The sequence below is a fragment of the Heptranchias perlo genome, chromosome 2 (genome assembly GCF_035084215.1).
Source record: "Heptranchias perlo isolate sHepPer1 chromosome 2, sHepPer1.hap1, whole genome shotgun sequence".
Lineage (NCBI taxonomy): Eukaryota > Metazoa > Chordata > Chondrichthyes > Hexanchiformes > Hexanchidae > Heptranchias > Heptranchias perlo.
The window spans coordinates 124649748-124673399 of record NC_090326.1 but is presented as its reverse complement, the minus strand read 5'-3'; the positions used below and the strand labels follow the sequence as shown (position 1 = coordinate 124673399).

The window sequence follows — 23652 nt, the reverse complement described above, 5'->3', positions numbered from 1 at the left end:
CTGTATGAAGCAGGCGAATGAACTGTTACACCAGTAAATCCCTTTGTTTATCCACAAATACAACAAAAGAAATCAGCTCATCTTTAGATACAGAAGGTTAGAAATTTCTAAAAAGCATTTTGTGGTGAATGTTTATTCTCATTATGAAGACAGATGTCAGTGCTGGAGTATTTAATACTTCTTCCATTTTGACTGCCCAGTTTCATCACTGATCAATTTGTGATTGAAAATGGCCAGATGCAAAGTAAAGCTCCCTCTACTCTGCCTCGGTATTGTGTTTTAACTCCAACTTCAAAAAAACATTCAATACTGAGCCAGTGTGAACTTTTCAGTTTCCTACATCAGCCAACATTATAGTCTCTCTTATGAGATTGCCAATATAATGTTGAATTGTGGGTATTTTTATGCAGCCAGTTTGTGCTAATTAGGGACTGGATTGAGAATGGCCTAACTCATTTCATGTTCTCAAATACCAATTAAGGCACACTGGCTAGAAGTTTCTGCTTTAGTGTTCTTAGCGCATTACTGGTCAGAAAAATCATGGGCTGGGTGTGACATTTCCCGACATTTGCCTGGAGTGCTTAAACGGAAACTCTCCCCTATTGTTTCCGCAGACTAAGGGAACTTTAGCTTGCATCTGATGTGTGTTATACCTGACCTTAGATTACTTGATGCTTACAGTGGGTACAAAAGGTGGAAAAAATATACCAATTTCCAACACTGACATTCCTCAGCATGATTAGCCCTAAATTAACCCAGAAAAAACAAAATTAAAAGAAAGTGTCAATGTTGATCTCCAGAATTGTTCCGGTGAGGAATTTGATCACATGATGCTGCACTTAGCTTGCAACAGTTGAAACTGGTGCCAAGTAAACCTGATTGCTCAGGACATTGTATAAAATGTTTCTCATTAATTACCGTTGTGGCTGCATTTGAAATGAGTTCAAGACAACCTAATCTCAGACAGTTCACTTTGCACTCTCTCTCTCAATTTAACACAAATGGGCTAATCTGCCAGTTTCTTCTTAGCATCTTTTAGATTTTATTTAAAACTATAAAACTGCACTATGAACCTGTAAATTAAAGATAAAGATTAACTACAGACCCACAGAGACATATTAATTTCCAGCGAAACTTCCTTTTTATGGAGGCTGCATCCTCTATTTCGTCAGAGCCTTAATTATACATCCGAGTGGAAAATAAGTGCTGTTCTTCAATCTGCAGCATTCTGTTTGTTTTTTTTAAAAGAAAAAGACAGTGTTAATGATTTTGTTTTAGTTGTTCCAAAAATCAGCACATACAGAAATGTACTGCAATATGAATTTGAAATCTAGAATTTAATGAGGTTGATTAAGCAGTTTTCTTCAAATCTTTAGTGATACTATATATGAGTCATGTCACTGGCACAGCTGCAGAGAGTGTCTGAGTGGCTCACACAAAGGATGGAGGACAACCGAGTAGATTAGTTTAAATATACATACACCAGATGGAGGGGGTTTCCTGCATGCAAATAAAAGGAAATGTGGTCACTGGGAATGGCCATTGCATTAATTAAGATGGAACTGGAATGCAGACTTAGGAATTGGAAACACATGTTCATTCAGCAGCCTTGTACAGTTTAACCCCTTTACTGCTACCAATCTATAATTAGATTTGAACAAGCTCTGCTCACCGCACTAACACATTTGTGTTAACTTAATATCTATCTTTTATGAGGTTGTTTCTTATCGGCATAGCATTTTGTGAATATAATATATGCAATTTTTGTTGAAATAATTAACATTAACTGGCCGCTAAAGTTGTTGCTTGATGGCTTGGAGATTTTTCTGCTGATAGAAATACAAAAGAACCTGAAAATATCTTAGTAATAATAATGAACAGGCATATTTTCGTCACAGTAAAATGGAGTGTCATTCTGAGCATCAACATGATTAGTACTAGTTGGTGAAACAGTTAACCTGTTAATGTTTGACAGTATCTGAGCTAATTTAGTTAATTGATCGTTATAAATTCAACAAGCTGTCCTTCACCTTGATGAGCATAATTAAACATTACATTTTATTTTCCCCTTTTTCTTTGCTTTTTAACTTTTAAAAATGTGTTTTCAAACATTTACAGACAGATATAAATTTTGTGAAGCTGTTGTATATTTTAAATACACTGTGTTTGTGGGCGAGTGCACTGGATTATTAGCATGGCTGTGCAAGTGCTAGTGATGTAAGTTTAAAAATCAAGATAATTTAGTCTTGTTCCTTTCCCCTCAAAATTCTGAGTAAGTGACTTGCTCTTTGACCTTGCCTCAGTTCTGGAACTGACCACTAGGAGGTAAATGTGGGTGTCATGGGGCTATTTGCCCATCAGTGTTTCTTCCTTCCCTATGTAAAAGCGTACGTCCTCAGCTCTGTCTCTCCCCGTCCTCGATGACCCGACAAGATTGGGAACTCCGCATATGGAGAATTATGGACTGTCCCTCTTTTTTAGCTGTTTCAGTTGATTATTTGCCAGATCTTAAATATTCAGCGTATAATGAAAGTATAAGATAGCCTAAAATTAGTCTCCAAATAGACTGGTCCATCTCACAGCAATGTTAAAGAGCAGTTGCACGGCAACATGATCTTCAGTGCTTCAGTCTCACTGCATTTACTTTAATTAAAATAGTGGCTGTAACCCGATGACCTGGTCATAGATCCACATTTTCACAGTCCATAATGGAGCTGCACTCCACTAGTGCAAAAATGCCCTTTGCCTCCCTTTTTCAGATCTAAACACCGTGCAGTATATTGTTCCCAGTAAAATGTAATGTCTGAGTAATTTCAGAGATCAACACCCAGAAAAGTCTTCCTTGTTTTCATGGCAGAACCAGCCATTGCAATTGATTAATCACTTCATCAAATAGCAGGACGACTTAAACAATGAATTAAAGCAAATGGCTGCATTTATTCGGTGGTGATTCTTAGTACTTCTACTCTTATTACTCTGCAAATTGTCTGCTAGATTTAGCCAAGAGTTTTGAAATATCTGAAAGGAAATATCTGAAAGGAAACATCTGGCTCCCAGTGGTATTATCCTTTGTTGTAGTTAATACTGAGTCATTGGGGGCAGTTTCACATTGGTTTTCAGGCAGGACTAAAATTGTGGGACACAACTTACTACCCGTTTCCACCAGTGTTCAGCCTGCTGCAATTTTGGAGCAGGTCGGGAAATAGGCAAGCAGTGTTCCTGCCCGAAACAGGCAGGAGCCTACCTGAATATACAAATCAGGGCCTTAGCCCTTAGATCTCAATGCAATTTTCAAGTACCAATGGGCTACGCAAGCAATGCCTGCACTCCGTCCGGTAGTACTGGATGTAGACCCCCTCCTGGCTGAACAAAAATCTTCCTACCCGCCACCGATCACTCATTAGCAACATCCCGCAACCCCAGGATTGCCTCCCCCCAGCCCCCGCAAAGGCTTATTTAGTGCCGGCAGCTCACAAAAAGTATTGTAATGAGACCTAGCCGTGAAAATGGTTGGGGCCTTTCACTGGTTCCATCAGTTCAAACATTTGCCTGAGGAAGGAGAAAATCTCCGAAAGCTTGTGAATTTAAAATAAAATTGCTGGACTATAACTTGGTGTTGTAAAATTGTTTACAATTGTCAACCCCAGTCCATCACCGGCATCTCCACATCATGGTTCCATCAGGCGGGTGGTGCGATTGCTCTGCCCACCGCCCTGTCCGATGTGCACCCAAACTGAAAATCATCCTCATTGTAACTGTGGGCTGAGTGCAGTTAGTTTTTGTGTCGGTAGGCTTCTTGTGGATAGCAGAACACAACAGTCAGGAACTTTTACAGTATATAGAGGGAGGGAAAACGCCCTGAGCTGAAATTGCTGGCAGCAATCTGTGTTGTATTTCAGTTCAAGGTTAAAGGTTGCAGTTTTCCTTTTGCTGGGCCTCTACAGGCCTATTATGGAGTCTATTCGAGAGCAAATACAAGCACCCTTTTCTTAAGCTGGTCACGTTCACAATTCTGAGACAGACTCAATACTCCAATTAAGAAATTGTGAATAGTTTTGAAAATTAGTTTTGTCTTGTCAGAAATCCACTTGAAGAGAGACTGGGAGGTGGTGGTGGATTTATTCACGCTGCTGACTGAGCCTGTGAAATCTTTTGCTAAGTTTCATTGTGCTGTGCCATACCTAGTTTTGTTGGAGTTGAATCATTAAGCTTTGGAACAAATATGTAATTTTCACCATTTTTTGAAGTCTACCTTCATTTATCACTTGCTCAAGTGATGTCCATCATTGACAATAAATGTGATCAGAAATTTTGATCCCAATTGATTGTCTGACTTTAAATTCTAGAAGAATAACGTGCACATAGTGTTTAGAAAGGAAACATGTAAAGAATTGTTTCTTGCTTTGCTATGATTTAAATTAAATTGCCTCAGACTCTCCTCCAGATCATGTAACATGTTTAATTCACTGTATTCCATGTGGAGGAGCTCAAATTTTACATAATTTTATATAAAAACATATAAGAACATAAGAACATAAGAAATTGGAGCGGGAGTAGGCCAATCGGCCCCTCGAGCCTGCTCCGCCATTCAATAAGATCATGGCTGATCTGATCCCAACCACAAATCTAAAGAACACAAGAAGTCGGAGCAGGACCCGGCCACATAGCCCCTGGGCCCTCTCCGCCACCCACAGGGCATTGACCGATCCGAACTCAGCTTCATGTCCAATTTCCTGCCCGCTCCCCATAACCCCTAATTCCCTTTACTTCTAGGAAACTGTCTATTTCTGTTTTAAATTTATCTAATGATGTAGCTTCCACAGCTTCCTGGGGCAGCAAATTCCACAGACCTACTACCCTCTGAGTGAAGAAGTTTCTCCTCATCTCAGTTTTGAAAGAGCAGCCCCTTATTCTAAGATTATGCCCCCTAGTTCTAGTTTCACCCATCCTTGGGAACATCCTCACCGCATCCACCCGATCAAGCCCCTTCACAATCTTATATGTTTCAATAAGATCGCCTCTCATTCTTCTGAACTCCAATGAGTAGAGTCCCAATCTACTCAACCTCTCCTCATATGTCCGCCCCCTCATCCCCGGGATTAACCGAGTGAACCTTCTTTGTACTGCCTCGAGAGCAAGTATGTCTTTTCTTAAGTATGGAGACCAAAACTGTATGCAGTATTCCAGGTGCGGTCTCACCAATACCTTATATATCTGCAGCTTGCTAACTTTCATCTTGTTTTTTGATCACTACTTCTCTACAAAAGGGAGTTATCTTGCTTCCAGTGGTTAATACATCTTATGAGCTGCCGTTAGCATTTTTACATCTCTAATTTTGGCTCTGGGCACTTTTATATTTCACAGGATTTTTGATCCCGTTTCAACCATTGCAAATCACTCTCCCTTTTTTACACTCCACGTCAGAGAGCTGTTTACCCCAATACTACAAGACTCTGCTGATAATACAAAGGGCTTAAACTCCAAATACCCGGAACCAACTCACTGCATTTACTTTAATTAAACTTGTGGCTGTCACCCCGATGACCTAGTCATGGATTCACATTTTCATAGGCCTATGATCCAGTGCAGCGAACGAAGGAAGAACTATTTACTAATTAACATTCCAATCTCCATGGCAACCAGTCTGCATTCCATGTCTGCTCGATTAATGTTGAGTCAAAACATTATGCATTTAAAGTCATAAGAAATATCATAAGTTAACAAAATTCCATTCAGGTAAAATCCAAAATGCTACAAGGAAATGATTGTGCTGAACAGCTCAGGTACTATCAAATTATGCTCTGCATTTTATTTTTTTCAGATTTGAGCATAAATAGTCAAAATGATAAACGGTTGATTACATAAATAGAAAAAAACACTGCACATATTTGAAATCTAAATAAAAACCAGAAAATGCTGGACATACGTTGCAGGCCTGTTAGCTTCTGCAAAGATCCTTCATCAGATCTGGAAACTGTAGGCTACGCAAGTCCTTTCATAGGACTGAGCAAAATGAAGAGGAGGGGGAATCAGCAGGTAAAAGCAAAGAGTCTGAGTGCTGTCACAAAGAATGAGTTTTAATGGCCACTAAAATTTTTTTTAGAAAACCTAGAAAGAGTAGAAAGCTGGTGAATAAATTGCAAAGATTAACTTAGGGGGAAAACTCTCCAGTGGCTGGAGTCATACCTAGCACAAAGGAAGATGGTAGTGGTTGTTGGAGGCCTATCATCTCGGCCCCAGGACATTGCCGCAGGAGTTCCTCAGGGCAGTGTCCTAGGCCTAACCATCTTCAGCTGCTTAATCAATGACCTTCCCTCCATCATAAGGTCAGAAATGGGGATGTTCGCTGATGATTGCACAGTGTTCAGTTCCATTCGCAAGCCCTCAGATAATGAAACCATCCGAGCCCGCATGCAGCAAGACCTGGACAACATTCAGGCTTGGGCTGATAAGTGGCAAGTAACATTCGCGCCAGACAAGTGCCAGGCAATGACCATCTCCAACAAGAGAGAGTCTAACCACCTCCCCTTGACATTCAATGGCATTACCATCGCCGAATCCCCCACCATCAACATCCTGGGGGTTATCATTGACCAGAAACTAAACTGGACCAGCCATATAAATACTGTGGCTACAAGAGCAGGTCAGAGGCTGGGTATTCTGTGGCGAGTGACTCACCTCCTGACTCCCCAAAGCCTATCCACCATCTACAAGTCACAAGTCAGGAGTGTGATGGAATACTCTCCACTTGCCTGGATGAGTGCAGTTCCAACAACACTCAAGAAGTTTGACACCATCCAGGGCAAAGCAGCCCGCTTGATTGGCACCCCATTCACCACCCAAAATATTAATTAAAATTGGCCATGTGGTGTTTTTGTGTGTCTTTCCAATGTATTTCAATTGCCTTATTCAGCGATTTTCAGTTTTGTTCTATACGACTTTTTAATTCCCATTTTTAAAAAATTCATTCATGGGATGTGGGCATCGCTGGCAAGGCCAGCATTTATTGCCCATCCCTAATTGCCCTTGAGAAGGTGGTGGTGAGCTGCCTTCTTCAACTGCTGCAGTCCATCTGGTGAAGGTTCTCCCAAAGTACTGTTAGGAAGGAAGTTCCAGGATTTTGACCCAGCGACGATGAAGGAACGGCGATATATTTCCAAGTCGGGATGGTATGTGACTTGGAGGGGAACGTGCAGGTGGTGTTGTTCCCATGTGCCTGCTGCCCTTGTCCTTCTAGGTGGTAGAGGTCGCGGGCTTCGGAGGTGCTGTTGTAGAAGCCTTGGCGAGTTGCTGCAGTGCATCCTGTGGATGGTACACACTGCAGCCACAGTGCGTCGGTGGTGAAGGGATTGAATATTTAGGGTGGTGAATGGGGTGCCAATCAAACGGGTTGCTTTGTCCAGGATGGTGTCAACCTTCTTGAGTATTGTTGGAGCTGCATTCATCCAGGCAAGTGTTGAGTATTCCATCACACTCCTGACTTGTGCCTTGTAGATGGTGGAAAGGCTTTGGGGAGTCAGGAGATGACTCACTCGCCGCAGAATACCCAGCCTCTGACCTGCTCTTGTAGCCACAGTATTTATATGGCTGGTCCAGTTTAGTATCTGGTCAATGGTGACCCCCAGGATGTTGATGGTGGGGGATTCGGCGATGGTAATGCCATTGAATGTCAAGGGGAGGTGGTTAGACTCTCTCTTGTTGGAGATGGTCATTGCCTGGCACTTATCTGGCGCGAATGTTACTTGCCACTTATCAGCCCAAGCCTGGATGTTGTCCAGGTCTTGCTGAATGCGAGCACGGATTGCTTCATTATCTGAGCGGTTGCGAATGGAACTGAACACTGTGCAATCATCAGCAAACATCCCCATTTCTGACCTTATGATGGAGGGAAGGTCATTGATTAAGCAGCTGAAGATGGTTGGGCCTCAGACACTGCCCTGAGGAACTCCTGCAGAAATGTCCTGGGGCTGAGGTGATTGGCCTCTAACAACCACTATCATCTTCCTTTGTGCGAGGTATGATTCCAGCCACTGGAGAGTTTTCCCCCTGATTCCCATTGACTTCAATTTTACTAGGGCTCCTTGGTGCTACACACGGTCAAATGCTGCCTTGATGTCAAAGGCAGTCACTCTCACCTCACCTCTGGAATTCAGCTCTTTTGTCCATGTATGGACCAAGGCTGTAATGAGGTCTGGAGCCAAGTGGTCCTGGCGGAACCCAAACTGAGCATCGGTGAGCAGGTTATTGGTGAGTAAGTGCCACTTGATAGCACTGTCAACGTCACCTTCCATCACTTTGCTGATGATTGAGAGTAGACTGATGGGGCGGTAATTGGACGGATTGGATTTGTCCTGCTTTTTGTGGACAGGACATACCTGGGTAATTTTCCACATTGTCGGGTAGATGCCAGTGTTGTACCTGTACTGGAACAGTTTGGCTAGGGGCGCAGCTAGTTCTGGAGCACAAGTCTTCAGCACTACAGCTTGGATATTGTCAGGGCCCATAGCCTTTGCTGTATCCAGTGCACTCAGCCGCTTCTTGATATCACATGGAGTGAATCGAATTGGCTGAAGACTGGCTTCTGTGATGGTGGGGATATCGGGAGGAGGCCGAGATGGATCATCCACTCGACACTTCTGGCTGAAGATGGTTGCAAACGCTTCAGCCTTGTCTTTTGCACTTACGTGCTGGACTCTGCCATCATTGAGGATGGGGATGTTTACAGAGCCTTCTCCTCCTGTTAGTTGTTTAATTGTCCGCCACCATTCACAACTGGATGTGGCAGGACTGCAGAGCTTTGATCTGATCCGTTGGTTGTGGAATCTCTTAGCTCTGTCTATAGCATGTTGATTCCACTGTTTAGCATACATGTAGTCCTGAGTTGAAGCTTCACCAGGTTGGCACCTCATTTTTAGGTACACCTGGTGCTGCTTCTGGCATGCTCTTCTACACTCCCCATTGAACCAGGGTTGATCCCCTGGCTTGTTGGTAATGGTAGAGTGAGGTATATGCCGGGCCATGAGGCTACAGATTGTGCTGGAATACAATTCTGCTGCTGCTGATGGCCCACAGCGCCTCATGGATGCCCAATTTTGAGCTGCTGGATCTGTTCTGAATCTATCCCATTTAGCACGGTGGTAATGCCACACAACACGATGGACGGTGTCCTCAGTGCGAAGACGGGACTTCGTCTCCACAAGGACTGTGCGGTGGTCACTCCTACCAATACTGCCATGGACAGATGCATCTGCGACAGGTAGATTGGTTAGGTCGAGGTCAAGTAGGTTTTTCCCTCATGTTGGTTCGTTCACCATCTGCCACAGGCCCAGTCTGGCAGCTATGTCCTTCAGAACTCGGCCGGCTCGGTCAGTGGTGGTGCTACCGAGCCAGTCTTGGTGATGGACATTGAAATCCCCACCCAGAGTACATTCTATGGCCTTGCTACCCTCAGTGTTTCCTCCAAGTGGTGCTCAACATTGAGCAGGACTGATTCATCAGCTGAGGGAGTGCGGTAAGTGATAATCAGCAGGAGGTTTCCTTGCCCATGTTTGACCTGATGCCATGAGATTTCATGGGGTCCGGAGTCAATGTTGAGGACTCCCAGGGCCACTCCCTCCTGACTGTATATCAATATACCACCACCTCTGGTGGGTTTGTCCTGCCGGTGGGACAGGACATACCCAGGGATGGTGATGGAAGAGTCTGGGACGTTGGCTGAAAGGTATGATTCTGTGAGTATGGCTATGTCAGGCTGTTGCTTGACTAGTCTGTGGGACAGCTCTCCCAATTTTGGCACAAGTCCCCAGATGTTAGTGAGGAGGACTTTGCAGGGTCGACTGGGCTTGGGTTGCCTTTGTCGTGTCTGGTGCCTAGTGGTCCGATGCCGGGTGGTCCGTCCGGTTTTATTCTTATTATGACTTTTTGTAGCGAAATTGTAGAACTGGGAGGCTTGCTCGGCCATTTCAGAGAGCGATTAAGAATCAACCACATTGCAGTGGGTCTGGAGTCACATATAGGCCAGACCGGGTGAGGACGGCAGCTTTCCTTCTCTAAAAGACATTAGTGAACCAGATTAGGGCTACACGCCCTCCTTTTCCATTCTGCTTGCCTTTTCTAAATGTCATGTGCTCTGGAATATTTAGTTCCCAATCTTGGTCACTGCAACCATGTCTTTGTAATGGTTGTTAGATCAAACCCATTTATGCCTATTTGTGCAACTAATTCATCTATCTTGTTCCGAATGCTCTGTGCATTCAGATGAAAATTATTTAATTTTGACTTTTTCCATTTTTTTCTGCTTTGACCTTGCTTGTTGATGCATTATTATTGGTAAACTCTCTGTCCCTTCCTGCCCCATTCTGCTTATCTTTACCCAAATCACTACACTGCTCTGTTGCCTTGGCTTTCCTCATTAGATTTCTAAATTTCCCCTCACCTGAGCCTTCTCTCCCCACCCCACCCCCACCACTTTTTGTTTAAAGCCCTATCTACCGCCCTAGTTATCCAATTCACCAGGACGCTGGTCCCAGCCCGGTCTAAGTGGAGCCCATCCCAATGGAACAGCTCCTTCTTTCCCCAGTACTGGTGCCAGTGCCCCATGAATTGAAACCCCTGTCTCCCACACGACTCTTTGAGCCATGCATTTAACTCTCTGATCTGTTTGTCCCTATGCCAATTTGCACGTGGCTTAGGTGGTAATCCAGAGATTATTACCTTTGATGTTCTGCTTATTAATTTAGACCCTAGCTCCTCGAACTATCTCAGCAGAACCTCACTCTTAGTTCCACCTATTTCATCGGTTCCTACATGGACCATGACAACTGGATCCTCCGCCTCATGCTCCAAGTTCTTTTCCAGCAGTGAGGAGATGTCCTTAACCCTGGAACCAGGCAGGCAACACAGCTTTTGGGACTCCTGGTCGCAGCTGCAGAGAACAGTATCTATCCCCCTGATTGTACTGTCCCCTACCATTACCACATTTCTTTTTACTCCCCCCACTTGAATGGCGTCCTGTACCTCAGTGCCGTGATCAGTTTGCCCATCCTCCCTGCAGTCTTTGCTCTCATCCATACAGGTAGCAAGTATCTCGTACCTGTTGGACAAGGTCAAGGGGTTGAGGCTCCTCCATCACTACATCCTGGTTCCCAGTCTGACTCGCAGTCACACCCTTCTGTCCCTGACCACTGAACAAATCTAAACTACTACCTAATCTAAGGGGTGTGACTGCCTCCTGGAAAAAAGTGTCCAGGTAACTCTCCTTCTCCCGAATGCATCATAATGTCTGTAGCTTGGATTCCAGCTCAACAACTCTGAGCTGAAGTTCCTCGCGCTGCAGACACTTACTGCAGATGTGGTTGCCGGGATCCATGCCTTTGTTCCTCTAGACTTGACTATTCCAATGCTCTCCTGGCTGGCCTCCCATCTTCCACCCTCCATAAACTTGCTGCCTGTATCCTAATTCACACCAAGTCCTGTTCATTCATCAACCCTGTGTTCGCTGACCTACATTGGCGCCTGGTCCAGCAATGCCTCAATATTAAAATCCTCATCCTTGTTTTCAAATCCCTCCATGGCCTCACCCTCCCCATCTCTGTAATCTCCTCCAGCCCTGTAACCCTCCGAGATCTCTGCGCTCCTCCAAATCTGGCCTCTTGTTCATCCCCGATTTTAATTGCTCCACCATTGGCGGCCGTGCCTTAGGCTGCCTAGGCCCTAAGCTCTGGAATTGCCTCCCGAAGCTTCTCCGCCTCTCTACCTCTCTCTCCTCCTTTGAGACACTCCTTAAAACCTACCTCTTTGACTGAACTTTTGGTTGCCTGACCTAATATCTCCTTATGTGGCTCGGTGTCAAATTGTGTTTCATAATTGCTCCTGTGAAGCACCTTGCGACATTTTACTACGTTAAGGGCGCTATATAAATGCAAGTTGCTATTGTTGCTCAAAAAACAGCCCAGGAAATGCTAACTTTTTTTTGGTGAGCCCAGTAGGGGTAGAGAAGTGCTCCTCCTGGGTGCACAAAAAACTCCGCCCACTGCCGGCTCATCTGAGGGCCCCCAGGATCGCCTAAACCCCTCAGATTGTGCGTGGGAGCCAGCCGATTTCCCGTCCTCGCACAACGCCTGCTTGGTGACTGCAGCTTGTCAGCAGCATGTCAAAGAGGCCCGGGCCACAAAATGGCTCAGGGCTCACGCCGGCAAGAATGGGCGGGTAGTGGATGCACTCCGCACACTGCACATACCTGCTCCGTCTGTAGTTAAATCGTCCCTCACAGCTCCAAAATGGAGTTGATTGAAGTGAAAGGTAGATGTAAGAAACAAGGAAGAACATAGGGGAAAGAGGCTAAGATCTGAAGTTGCAAGTTAACTTTCAGGTCAGTGGACTCGAGTGTGTCCAGGAGACTTACTGTTCATGAAGCTTGCATTGAGCTTGATTGCACCATTGTAGAAGGCCAAAAGTAAAGAGGAAATAATGAAATTGGCCTGAAATATATCAATAACTCAAATAGCCTGTCCTGTGCTGTTCTGCCTGCCATTCTTCATAATCCATGCTAACCACTACAATTACTATCTCTTCTCTTGTAGGTTTATGATGGTATGGATGAAGCAGCCCCCATGTTGGAGAAACTGTGTGGTGGTTTAATTCCAGGAAGGATCACCTCTACTCACAATGCGCTCTACGTACGTTTCCGCTCACAAGGCAGTAATGAGCACAGAGGATTCAGAGCACAGTTTAATCAAAGCAAGTCCAATTTAAATTTTTATTTTAGAAGATTAACGTAATTTCACCCAGATAGTCCTCCTTTCACATTCTATTTTGTTTACAGCATGTGGGTCCTATATTGTTACTGATGATATTGGTGGAGCTATCACATCACCTCTGTATCCAAAGGATTATTCAAACAATCAGAACTGCAGCTGGATCATTCGAGCCAAGAAACCATGTATGTAAGACTCACGCTATGACCACTGTCTATCTCAATAGAATTCCAGTGAGCAGTTTCCTGTGTTGTTTGTGAATGTATTAGCTAATGCTGAATACTTTTCCTTTTTGTGGTTTACAGCCTGGGAAATTAATCATCATCTATATTTTGTTTCAGTTAACTATTTGTATTGTTGCTGACAATACGTGTGTCAATTGTGGCTCAGTTGGTAGCACTCACGCCTCTGAGTGAGAAGATTGTGGGTTCAGGTCCCACTCCAGAGACTTGAGCACAAAATCCAGGCTGACACTCCAGTGCGGGAATGCTATACTGTTGGAGGAGCCGTCTTTCAGATGAGATGTTAAACTGAGGCTCCGTCTGCCCTCTTGGGTGGATGTAAAAGATCACATGGCACTATTCAAAAAAAAGCAGAGGAATTCTCCCCAGTGGTCCTGGCCAATATTTCTCTCAACATCACTAAAAACAAATTATCTGAAAAGGAAATTAGGAAAGCAAAGAGAGGGCATGAAAAAGTAATGACAAGGAAAATCCGAAGGTGTTTTATAAATACATAAAGAGGAAGAGGATAACTTAGGAAAGAGTAGGGCCTATTAGAGACCAAAAAGTTAACCTGTGTGTGGAGGTGGAAGATGTGGGTATGGTTCTTAATGAATACTTTGCTCCTGTCTTCACAAAAGAGGGGGACGATGCAGAGATTGTTGTTGAGGAGGAGTGTGAAATATTGGATGGGATAAACATAGTGAGAAATGAAGTATTAAGAGGTTTAGCATCTTTGAAAGTAGATAAATCGCCAGGCTTGGATGAAATGTATCCCAGGCTGCCAAGAGAAGCAATGGAGATGATAGTGGAGGCTCTGACCATCATTTTCCAATCCTCCCTGGCTACAGGCATGGTGCTGGAGGATTGGAGGACTGCTAACATTGTACCATTGTTTAAAAAGGCAGAAAGAGATAAACCGAGTAATTATAGGCCAGTCAGTCTAACCTCAGTTGTGGGCAAATTACTGGAATCGATTTTGATGGACACATAAATCGTCATTTAGAAAGGCACGGGTTAATTAAGGACAGTCAGCATGGATTTGTTAAGGGAAGGCTGTGTCTGACTAACTTGATTGAATTTTTTGAGCAGGAAACAAGGAGGGTCGATGAGGGTAACGCGTTTGATGTAGTCTACATGGATTTTAGCAAGGCTTTTGACAAGGTCCCACATGGCAGACAAGCCAAGGAAAAGTGGCTAGTTAGGTTTAAAATTGGCTCAGTGGCAGGAAGCAAAGGTTAATGGTTAACGGGTGTTTTTGCGAGTGGAAACCTGTTTCCATCGGGGTCCCGCAAGGCTCAGTGATAGGTCCCTTGCTTTTTGTGGTATATATTAATGATTTGGACTTGAATGTGAGGGGCTTGATCAAGAAGTTTGCAGATGAATCAAAAATTGGCTATGTGGTTGATAGTGAGGAGGAAAGCTGTAGACTGCAGGAAGAAATCAATGGACTGGTCAGGTGGGCAGAAAAGTGGCAAATGGAATTCAATCCGGAGAAGTGTGAGGTAATGCATTTGGGGACGGTAAACAAGGCAATGGAGTGCACAATAAATGGGACGATACTGAGAGGTGTAGAGAAACAAAGGGACCTTAGAGTGCATGTCCACAGATCCCTGAAGGTAGCATGACAGGTGGATAAGGTGGTTAAAAAGGCATACGGGATACTTTTCTTTATTAGTTGAGGCATAGAATATAAGAGCAGGGAGGTTATGCTAGAACTGTATAAAACATTGGTCAGGCCACAGCTTGAGTACTGTGTACAGTTCTGGTCACAGCATTACAGGAAAGATGTGATTGCACTAGAGAGGGTACAGAGGAGATTTACGAGGATGTTGCCAGGGCTGGAGAATTTTAGCTATGAGAAAAGATTGGATAGGCTGGGATTGTTTTCTTTGGAACAAAGGAGGCTGCGGGGAGATTTAATTGAGGTGTATAAAATTGAGGGGACTAGATAGAGTGGATAGGGTTGACCTATTTCCCTTTGCAGAGGGGTGAGTGACCGAGGGCATAGATTTAAAGTAATTGGTAGAAGGATTAGAGGGGAGCTGAGGATAATTTTTTTCATCCAGAGGGTGGTGGGGGTCTGGAACTCACTGCCTGAAAGGGTGGTAGAGGCAGAAACCCTCAACTCATTTAAAAAGTACTTGGATGAGCACTTGAAGTGCCGTAACCTACAGGGCTACGGACCAAGTGATGGAAAGCGAGATTAAGCTGGATAGCTCTTTTTCGGCCGGCACGGACATGGTGGGCCGAATGGCCTCCTTCTCTGCCGTAACTTTCTATGATTCTATGATCTGGTCATTACCTCATTGCTGTCTGTGGGAGCTTGCTGTGCACAAACTTTACAGCAGTGACTGCACTTCAAAAGTACTTCATTGGCAGTAAAGCGCTTTGGGACAACCTGAGGTCATGAAAGTCGCTATATAAATGCAAGCCTTTCTTTCTTTCTGACTAATTGCACAATCTTTGCATTCCACATAGTTGATATCTTTAACTGATTTTCTCTCCTCCTCTGAATGTCTTCAGTCCTTTTTAAGGTATAGTTTCATACGCTTCAGCCTCTCTCTATTGCCTTTTTTAAGAGCCCATTATGTATCTGTAAGCCATGATGTTGAGTATAGGCTATTTTAAGAGGGGGTGAAGTACAATTGAGAGCAATCTTTTCCTTACCCAACAGTAGCAGAAACACTATCTGATTTTTCAGAGGACAGGAGAGCACCAGTTGGAACTGCGGGGGAAGAGGAGGAGTGCCAGAATGAACTGGGTGGAAAGGGCAAAAGAATGAAAGCTTCAATTGAGGGGGGTGAGGGTATGTGCCAGCATGGAATCATACAGCACAGAAGGAGGCCATTTGAACCATCGTGCCTGTGCCTGCACTTCGAAAGAGCTATCCAAATAGTCCCATTCCCCTGCTGTTTCCCCATGGCCCTACAAATTTTTCCTTTTCAAGTATATCTCCAATTCGCTTTTGAAAGTTCTATTGAATCTACTTCCACCACCCTTTCAGGCACAGCATTAGAAGAGGAAGCAAAATAGGCACTAGCTTGAATTCAGGAAAGAAAAACAGTTGAGGCTGACTTTCACCTGCTCTGATGGGCACAAACAGGGTAGTAACCTGTGGCCATCTTGACTTGGGTTAGGGCCCAGGTGCTCGCCAGTATCTGGTGCTAGCATTATTTAAATATTTAAATAGGAGTCTAATAAGTCCCTCATAAGAGTCCTTCATAAGAGACTGTTAGCTAAAGTTGAAGCTCATGGAATTGAGGGAAAATTGTTGACCTGGTTAGGAAATTGGCTGAGCGGCAGGAGACAGAGAGTAGGGATAATGGGCAGGTACTCAAATTGGCAGGATGTGACTAGTGATGTCCCACAGGGATCTGTGTTGGGGCCTCAACTAGTCACTGTATTTATTAACGACTTAGATGACAGGATAGAGAGCCACATATCCGAGTTTGCCGATGACACAAAGATAGACAGCACTGTAAGCAGTATAGATGGAAGCATAAAATTACAGAGAGATATTAATAGATTAAGTTAATGGGCAAAACTGTGGCAATTGGATTTCAATGTAGGCAATTGTGAGGTCATCCACTTTGGATCTAAAAATGATAGATCAGAGTACTTTCTAAATGGTGAAAAGCTCAAAACAATGGAGGCCCAAAAAGACTTAGGGATCCATGTACATAGATCAGGATCAGAAAATAATCAAAAAGGCTAATGGAATGCTGGCCTTTCTATCTAGAGGACTAGAATACAAGGAGATAGAAGTTATGCTACAGCTATGCAAAGCCCTGGTTAGACACACCTGGAGTACTGTGTTCAATTCTGGGCACCACTCCTCAGGAAGGATATATTGGCCTTGGAGGGAGTACAGTATAGATCTACTAGAATGATACCCGGACTCCAAGGGTTAAATTACGAGGCGAGATTACACAAACTACAACAACAACTTGCATTTATATAGCGCCTTCAACGTAGTGAAGCATCCCAAGGCGATTCACTGGAGCGTAATCAAACAAATTTGACACTGAGCCACATAAGGATGTATTAGGACAGGTGACCAAAAGCTTGGTCAAAGAGGTAAGTTTTAAGGAGCTTCATAATGGAGGAGCGAGGTAGAGAGGAGGAGAGGTTTAGGGAGGGAATTCCAGAGCTTAGGGCCTAGGCAGCTGAAGGCACGGGCGCCAATGGTGGAGTGATAAAAATCGGGGATGCACAAGAGGCCAGAATCGGTGGAGCTCAGAGATCTCGGAGGGTTGTAGGGCTGGAGGAGGTTACAGAGATAGGGAGGGGCAAGGCCATGGAGGGATTTGAAAACAAGGATGACAATTTTAAAATCGATGTGTTCCCATACTGGAAGCCAATGTCAGTGAGCACAGAGGTGCTGGGTGAACGGGACTTGGTGCGAGTTAGGATACAGGCATCAGAGTTTTGGATGAGCTCAAGTTTATGGAGGGCAGAAAATGGGAGGCCGGCCAGGTGAGCATTGGAGTAGTCCAGTCTGGGGGTAACAAAGGCATGGATGAGGGTTTCAGCAGCAAATGAGCTGAGGCGGGGCAGAGACGGGCGATGTTACGGAGGTGGAAGTAGGCGGTCTTGGTGATGGAGCGGATATGTGGTCAGAAGCTCGTCTCAGGATCAAATAGGATCCTAAGGTCGCGAATGGTCTGGTTCAGCCTCAGATGGTGGTCAGGGAGAAGGATGGAGTCGCTGACTAGGGAACGGAGTTTGTGACGGGGACTGAAGACAATGGTTTCAGTCTTCCCAATATTTAGTTGGAGGAAATTTTTGCTCATCCAGTACTGGATGTCGGACAAGATGCGTGACAAATCAGAGACAATGGAGGGGTCAAGAGAGATGGTGGTGAGGTGTCGTCAGCGTAGATATGGAACCTGACTTTGTGTTTTTGGATGATGTTGCCGAGGGGCAGCATGTAGATGAGAAATAGAAGGGGGCCAATATATGACTTTATGATGTAACCTGTGCTGATGTCAATGGAAAGGAAAATCAGGTGAGGTGTGTAATGGCAGCCGATCCAGTACCACCCATTCTGCGCCCTTACCCAAGTTGAATTTTACCCCCAGTGGGCTTGAGGTGTGGAGATAGGCTAATGAATTGCTTAACATTTACAGTCTTTGTGGAGACAACATCAAAGCTTAGCTTCTGATCATTTTAGCCACCTATTGTCTCAGTGCCTTTTTTAACAACTTGTGTGAATACACTTTGTTTAACAAATATTTAAAAGTAACTCTTATTTTTCCAAATCCTTTCTGTGGGAAACTGATCTAAAAAATCCTAAAACATGTAAAGTAAATAGGTCAATGCATTCATTAACATATGTAAACAATTTTACAACACCAAGTTATAGTCCAGCAATTTTATTTTAAATTCACAAGCTTTCGGAGGCTACCCCCTTCCTCAGGTGAACGATGTCATTAACATAGCAGACAGAGGAATTTCACATGAATATGTTAAATGTATGCTGCTATTCTCACAGCACAATTCCAAGGCTAGTGTTTCTTCGGTTTTCATGTTTATCAATCAAAACTGCTTGCAGTTGAACTAATTTTATTTGCATCCAATTGTTCAATTCTTCCTAATTTATTCAGCAGCAACAACTCAATAGGAGTTAAATTTACATCATGAAAGTGACATTGAAATTGTAACTATGGATCAAGGGGTGTTAAAAATTGATTGGTTGAAATAGACGAATTAAATATTTCCTATTAGGTCTGATGCCATATACATCAATTCAAGAATAAATATATTCCATGAGATACCATGAAAGTAATCAACATTAAGAATGCAAAAGACACACTAGGGACAGCATGGACGAAAGCACTAGGGCGTTTCTATGTAAGATATTTCAATCCACTGGTACATCAGCCTGTAATTTGATATTGACCAAACTAATTAGGTAGTTTTGATTGAAGAGTCCATAAAGTAATTAATGGGACATTGTTATCTTAATGAAGATTTTTGCATGTTATTTTATCATATTTAAAAACAGAAAAGGAGATGACAACATAATCCAGAATATGATGACATCATGTTACCATCACTAATCCCATATAATGTCATTACTGCAACTAATTTACTAAAAACTAGAACTAAACAAATGTGTTGGAAAAAGTTCACACAACACCAGATACAGCATCTGCTATTGTACAAATGTATTAGGGCAGCATGCAGCAGAATTTGGGTGGACTGATTCTGGGGCTTTCAGAAATTGAAGGGGCGATTCTAACCCTAGCCGCCTGGTAGAAGGCGGGTGGGCAGTTTACATCGGCCGGGTGACTTACTTGTCGACGTCCCACGTCGATCCCGCTGTCTTCAATTTTAACCTGCTATTCTGAGCAGGCATCAAGGATGTCCGCCTGAAGCCAGCAGAGTCCTTCTTTAAATATGCAGATGCAGGTCCGACGGCAGCATCAGGTCCCACCTGCAATTTTAACTGTAGCCTAAGCGGGGAAGCTGTTGTGGATTTCCAGCTAGGTGAAGACAGCGGGAACAGGATCTGAGACCAGATGAGGAAATTAAAGGTAATTATTTTCCTTTCTTTGTGGGGCCAGGAGGAATAAGTGCTCCTCCAGGCTCTACAAGGAAACTTTGGACCTCTCCTGATTCCCCCCTTCCATCCCACGACCCTTCCGACACCCCTTGCCTGCAACTTACCTGAGTGCCGGCAAGCTTCCCTTTCATGCTAGCCGGTAACCTCCTACTGCCCGAACTTCTGCTCCCACCCGCTGGCCAGCTGCCGCTTCCTGATGAGCCCAGGAAATTAAAATCACCTGGGCCTTATGCTGCTTGGGAGGTCAGGCATCTGCCTCATACCATCCCCCCGCAGCCCAAATCCCGCTCAGATTAAATTCGGGCCTTCAATTAATTTCGGGACTATCCATTGAGGGCATTTCTCATATATGAATACTTCTGCATTTTTAAGTAATATGTAAAATTATTAACTCACTGAATTTAAAATTGTGGAAACTGGTGGAGAGTGAAAAACAAAATGAAATACATGTTTCCAATAGTTTCAGTTAGGTCATCAAAGGGCTGCATATGTAGGATAGAATGTCATTTCCTTGTGGAAAAAGTAAGTGAAATAATTTGTGAAAGGAAATGTAACTGCTTGTGGTTTCCATGTAGTGGCTGTCTTTGGTGATTATTGAACTGTAGCTGCTGCAGGAACTTGAGACTGTTTTTCTTGTTAACAGTTAACCATGTTACAGTCTCTTTTACGGACTTTGCAATTGAAAACAGAGTTGCAGACTGCTCAGCAGATGCTTTGCAAATCTTAGATGGAGACAACTATGGGGCCCCTTCTGTCGGTAAGTGAAGAGTTGACATAGTTTTCATACCGTAGATGGCAACAGCTAAACCAATATATCTTTACTGTAATCATTACGATCAGTAGTTTGAAACACAGTCTTTAACTTACACTTGATTGACTTTTGAATGCCTGCCTCAGAGGAGTGTTAAAGGTTCCTCAGAGTTAATAATCAGCACAAGTGAGGCTTATTAGATTTTTTAAAAGGCTCTGGAACATTTTAGAGTATAAAACATTAAGCTTTCTTTCCCAGAGTCTGTGTCCTAGCTTAACATTTAGGCATTGCATGAATTGGTTATTTTCTCCAGTAACTACTCATATATGTGTATACATTAAAAATAACAGTGACCTGTGAAACAATCTATTTGTAAACATCAGCTCCATAGAGATAAGAACATAAGAACATAAGAAATAGGAGCAGGAGTAGGCCAATCGGCCCCTCGAGCCTGCTTCACCATTCAATATGATCACGGCTGATCTGATCCCAACCACAAATCTAAAGAACACAAGAAGTAGGAGCAGGACCCGGCCACTCAGCCCCTGGGCCCTCTCCGCCACCCACAGGGCATTGACCGATCCGAACTCAGCTTCATGTCCAATTTCCTGCCCGCTCCCCATAACCCCGAATTCCCTTTACTTCTACAAAACTGTCTATTTCTGTTTTAAATTTATCTAATAATGTAACTTCCACAGCTTCCTGGGGCAGCAAATTCCACAGACCTACCACCCTCTGAGTGAAGAAGTTTCTCCTCATCTCAGTTTTGAAAGAGCAGCCCCTTATTCTAAGATTATGCCCCCTAGTTCTAGTTTCACCCATCTTTGGGAACATCCTTACTGCATCCACCCGATCAAGCCCCTTCACAATCTTATATGTTTCAATAAGATCGCCTCTCATTCTTCTGAACTCCAATGAGTAGAGTCCCAATCTACTCAACCTCTCCTCATATGTCCACCCCCTCATCCCCAGGATTAACCGAGTGAACCTTCTTTGTACTGCCTCGAGAGCAAGTATGTCTTTTCTTAAGTGTGGACACCAAAACTGTATGCAGTATTCCAGGTGCGGTCTCACCAATACCTTATATAACTGCCATGATGTGGAGATGCCGGTGATGGACTGGGGTTGACAATTGTAAACAATTTTACAACACCAAGTTATAGTCCAGCAATTTTATTTTAAATTCACAAGCTTTCGGAGGCTTCCTCCTTCGTCAGGTGAACGATGTGAAAAACCTGACGAAGGAGGAAGCCTCCGAAAGCTTGTGAATTTAAAATAAAATTGCTGGACTATAACTTGGTGTTGTAAAATTGTTTACAATTATATAACTGCAGCAATACCTCCCTGTTTTTATATTCTATCCCCCTAGCAATAAAAGCCAACATTCCGTTGGCTTTCTTGATCACCTGCTGCACCTGCATACCAACTTTTTGATTTTCTTGCACTAGGACCCCCAGATCCCTTTGTACTGCAGTACTTTCCAGTCTCTCGCCATTAAGAAAATAACTTGCTCTCTGATTTTTCCTGCCAAAGTGCATAACCTCACATTTTCCAATATTATATTGCATCTGCCAAATCTCCGCCCACTCACCCAGCCTGTCTGTATCCCCCTGCAGGTTCTCTATGTCCTCCTCACTCTCTACTTTCCCTCCCATCTTTGTATCATCTGCAAATTTTGATATGTTGCACTCGGTCCCCTCCTCCAAATCGTTAATATAGATTGTAAAGATTTGGGGACCCAGCACTGACCCCTGTGGAACACCACTGGTTACTGGTTGCCAGTCCGAGAATGAACCATTTATCCCAACTCTCTGCCTCCTGTTCGATAACCAATCCTCCACCCATGCCAGAATATTACCCCCAATCCCGTGATTTTTTATCTTAAGTAATAATCTTTTATGTGGCACTTTGTCGAATGCCTTCTGGAAGTCTAAATACACCACGTCCACTGGTTCCCCTTTATCCACCCTGTACGTTATATCCTCAAAGAACTCAAGCAAATTTGTCAGACATGACTTCCCCTTCATAAAGCCATGCTGACTTTGTCCTATTAAATTATGCTTATCTAAATGTTCCGTTACTGTCTCCTTAATAATAGACTCCAAAATTTTACCCACCACAGATGTTAGGCTAACTGGTCTATAATTTCCAGCCTTCTGCCTACTACCCTTTTTAAATAACGGTGTTACATTAGCAGTTTTCCAATCTGCCGGGACCTCTCCTGAGTCCAGGGAATTTTGGAGAACTATCACCAAAGCATCCACAATCCCTACTGCCACTTCCCTCAAGACCCTAGGATGTAAACCATCAGGTCCAGGGGATTTATCCGCTTTGAGTCCCATTATTTTACTAAGTACCATCTCCTGAGTGATTTTAATCGTATTTAGCTCCTCCCCCCATAGAGCCCCCTGTTTGACCAGTGTTGGGATATTCTTAGTGTCCTCTACCGTAAAGACTGAAACAAAATATTTGTTCAGCATGTTTGCCATCTCCATGTTTCCCACCATTAATTTCCCGGTCTCATCCTCTAAGGGACCTACGTTTGCCTTAGCCACCCTTTTTCTTTTTATATAACTGTAGAAACTCTTGCTATCTGTTTTTATATTTTTTGCTAATTTCTTTTCATAATCTAACTTCCCTTTCTTAATCAATTCTTTAGTTACTTTTTGCTGTCTTTTGAAGTCTTCCCAACCTTCTATCCTCCCACTAAGTTTGGCTACCTTATATGTCCTTGTTTTTAGTCGGATACTATCCTTGATTTCTTTACTTAGCCACAGATGGCTGTCATTTCTTGTACACCCTTTTTTCCTCAGTGGAATATATTTATTTTGAAAGTTGTAAAATAACTCCTTGAATGAACACCCCTGCTCATGTACCATCTTACCCTTTAATCTATTTTCCCAGTCCACTTTAATCAATTCCGCTCTCATACCATCATAGTCTCCTTTATTCAAGCTCAGTACGCTTGTTTGAGAATCAACCTTCTCACCCTCTAATTGGATATGGAATTCAACCATGTTGTGGTCGCTCGTTCCAAGGGGATCCTTAACTAGGACATTATTAATTAATCCTGACTCATTACACAGGACCAGGTCCAAGGTTGCCTGCCCCCTTGTAGGATCAGTTACATACTGCTCAAGAAATCCATCCCTGATGCACTCAATGAACTCTTCCTCAAGGCTGCTCTGCCCAATTTGATTTGTCCAGTCAATATGATAGTTAAAATCCCCCATAATTATAGCTGTTCCCTTATTATATGCCAAGACTATTTCCTGATTAATACTTCTTCCAGCAGAGTTGCAACTATTAGGAGGCCCATATACTACGCCCACTAGTGTTTTTTTCCCCTTATTA

The 23652-nt window shown here is 43.5% G+C and overlaps 1 protein-coding gene across 1 annotated transcript in view; it reads left to right on the top strand.

Moving 5' to 3' along the window:
• cubn (cubilin (intrinsic factor-cobalamin receptor)) overlaps positions 1-23652 on the top strand; it is a 347393-nt gene that overhangs the window by 152442 nt on the left and 171299 nt on the right. Inside the window, exons 28-30 of the mRNA XM_068007070.1 lie at positions 12582-12738; positions 12824-12940; positions 20191-20304. Coding sequence (XP_067863171.1) covers positions 12582-12738; positions 12824-12940; positions 20191-20304 — 388 coding nt within the window. The remainder of the gene's footprint in view (positions 1-12581; positions 12739-12823; positions 12941-20190; positions 20305-23652) is intronic.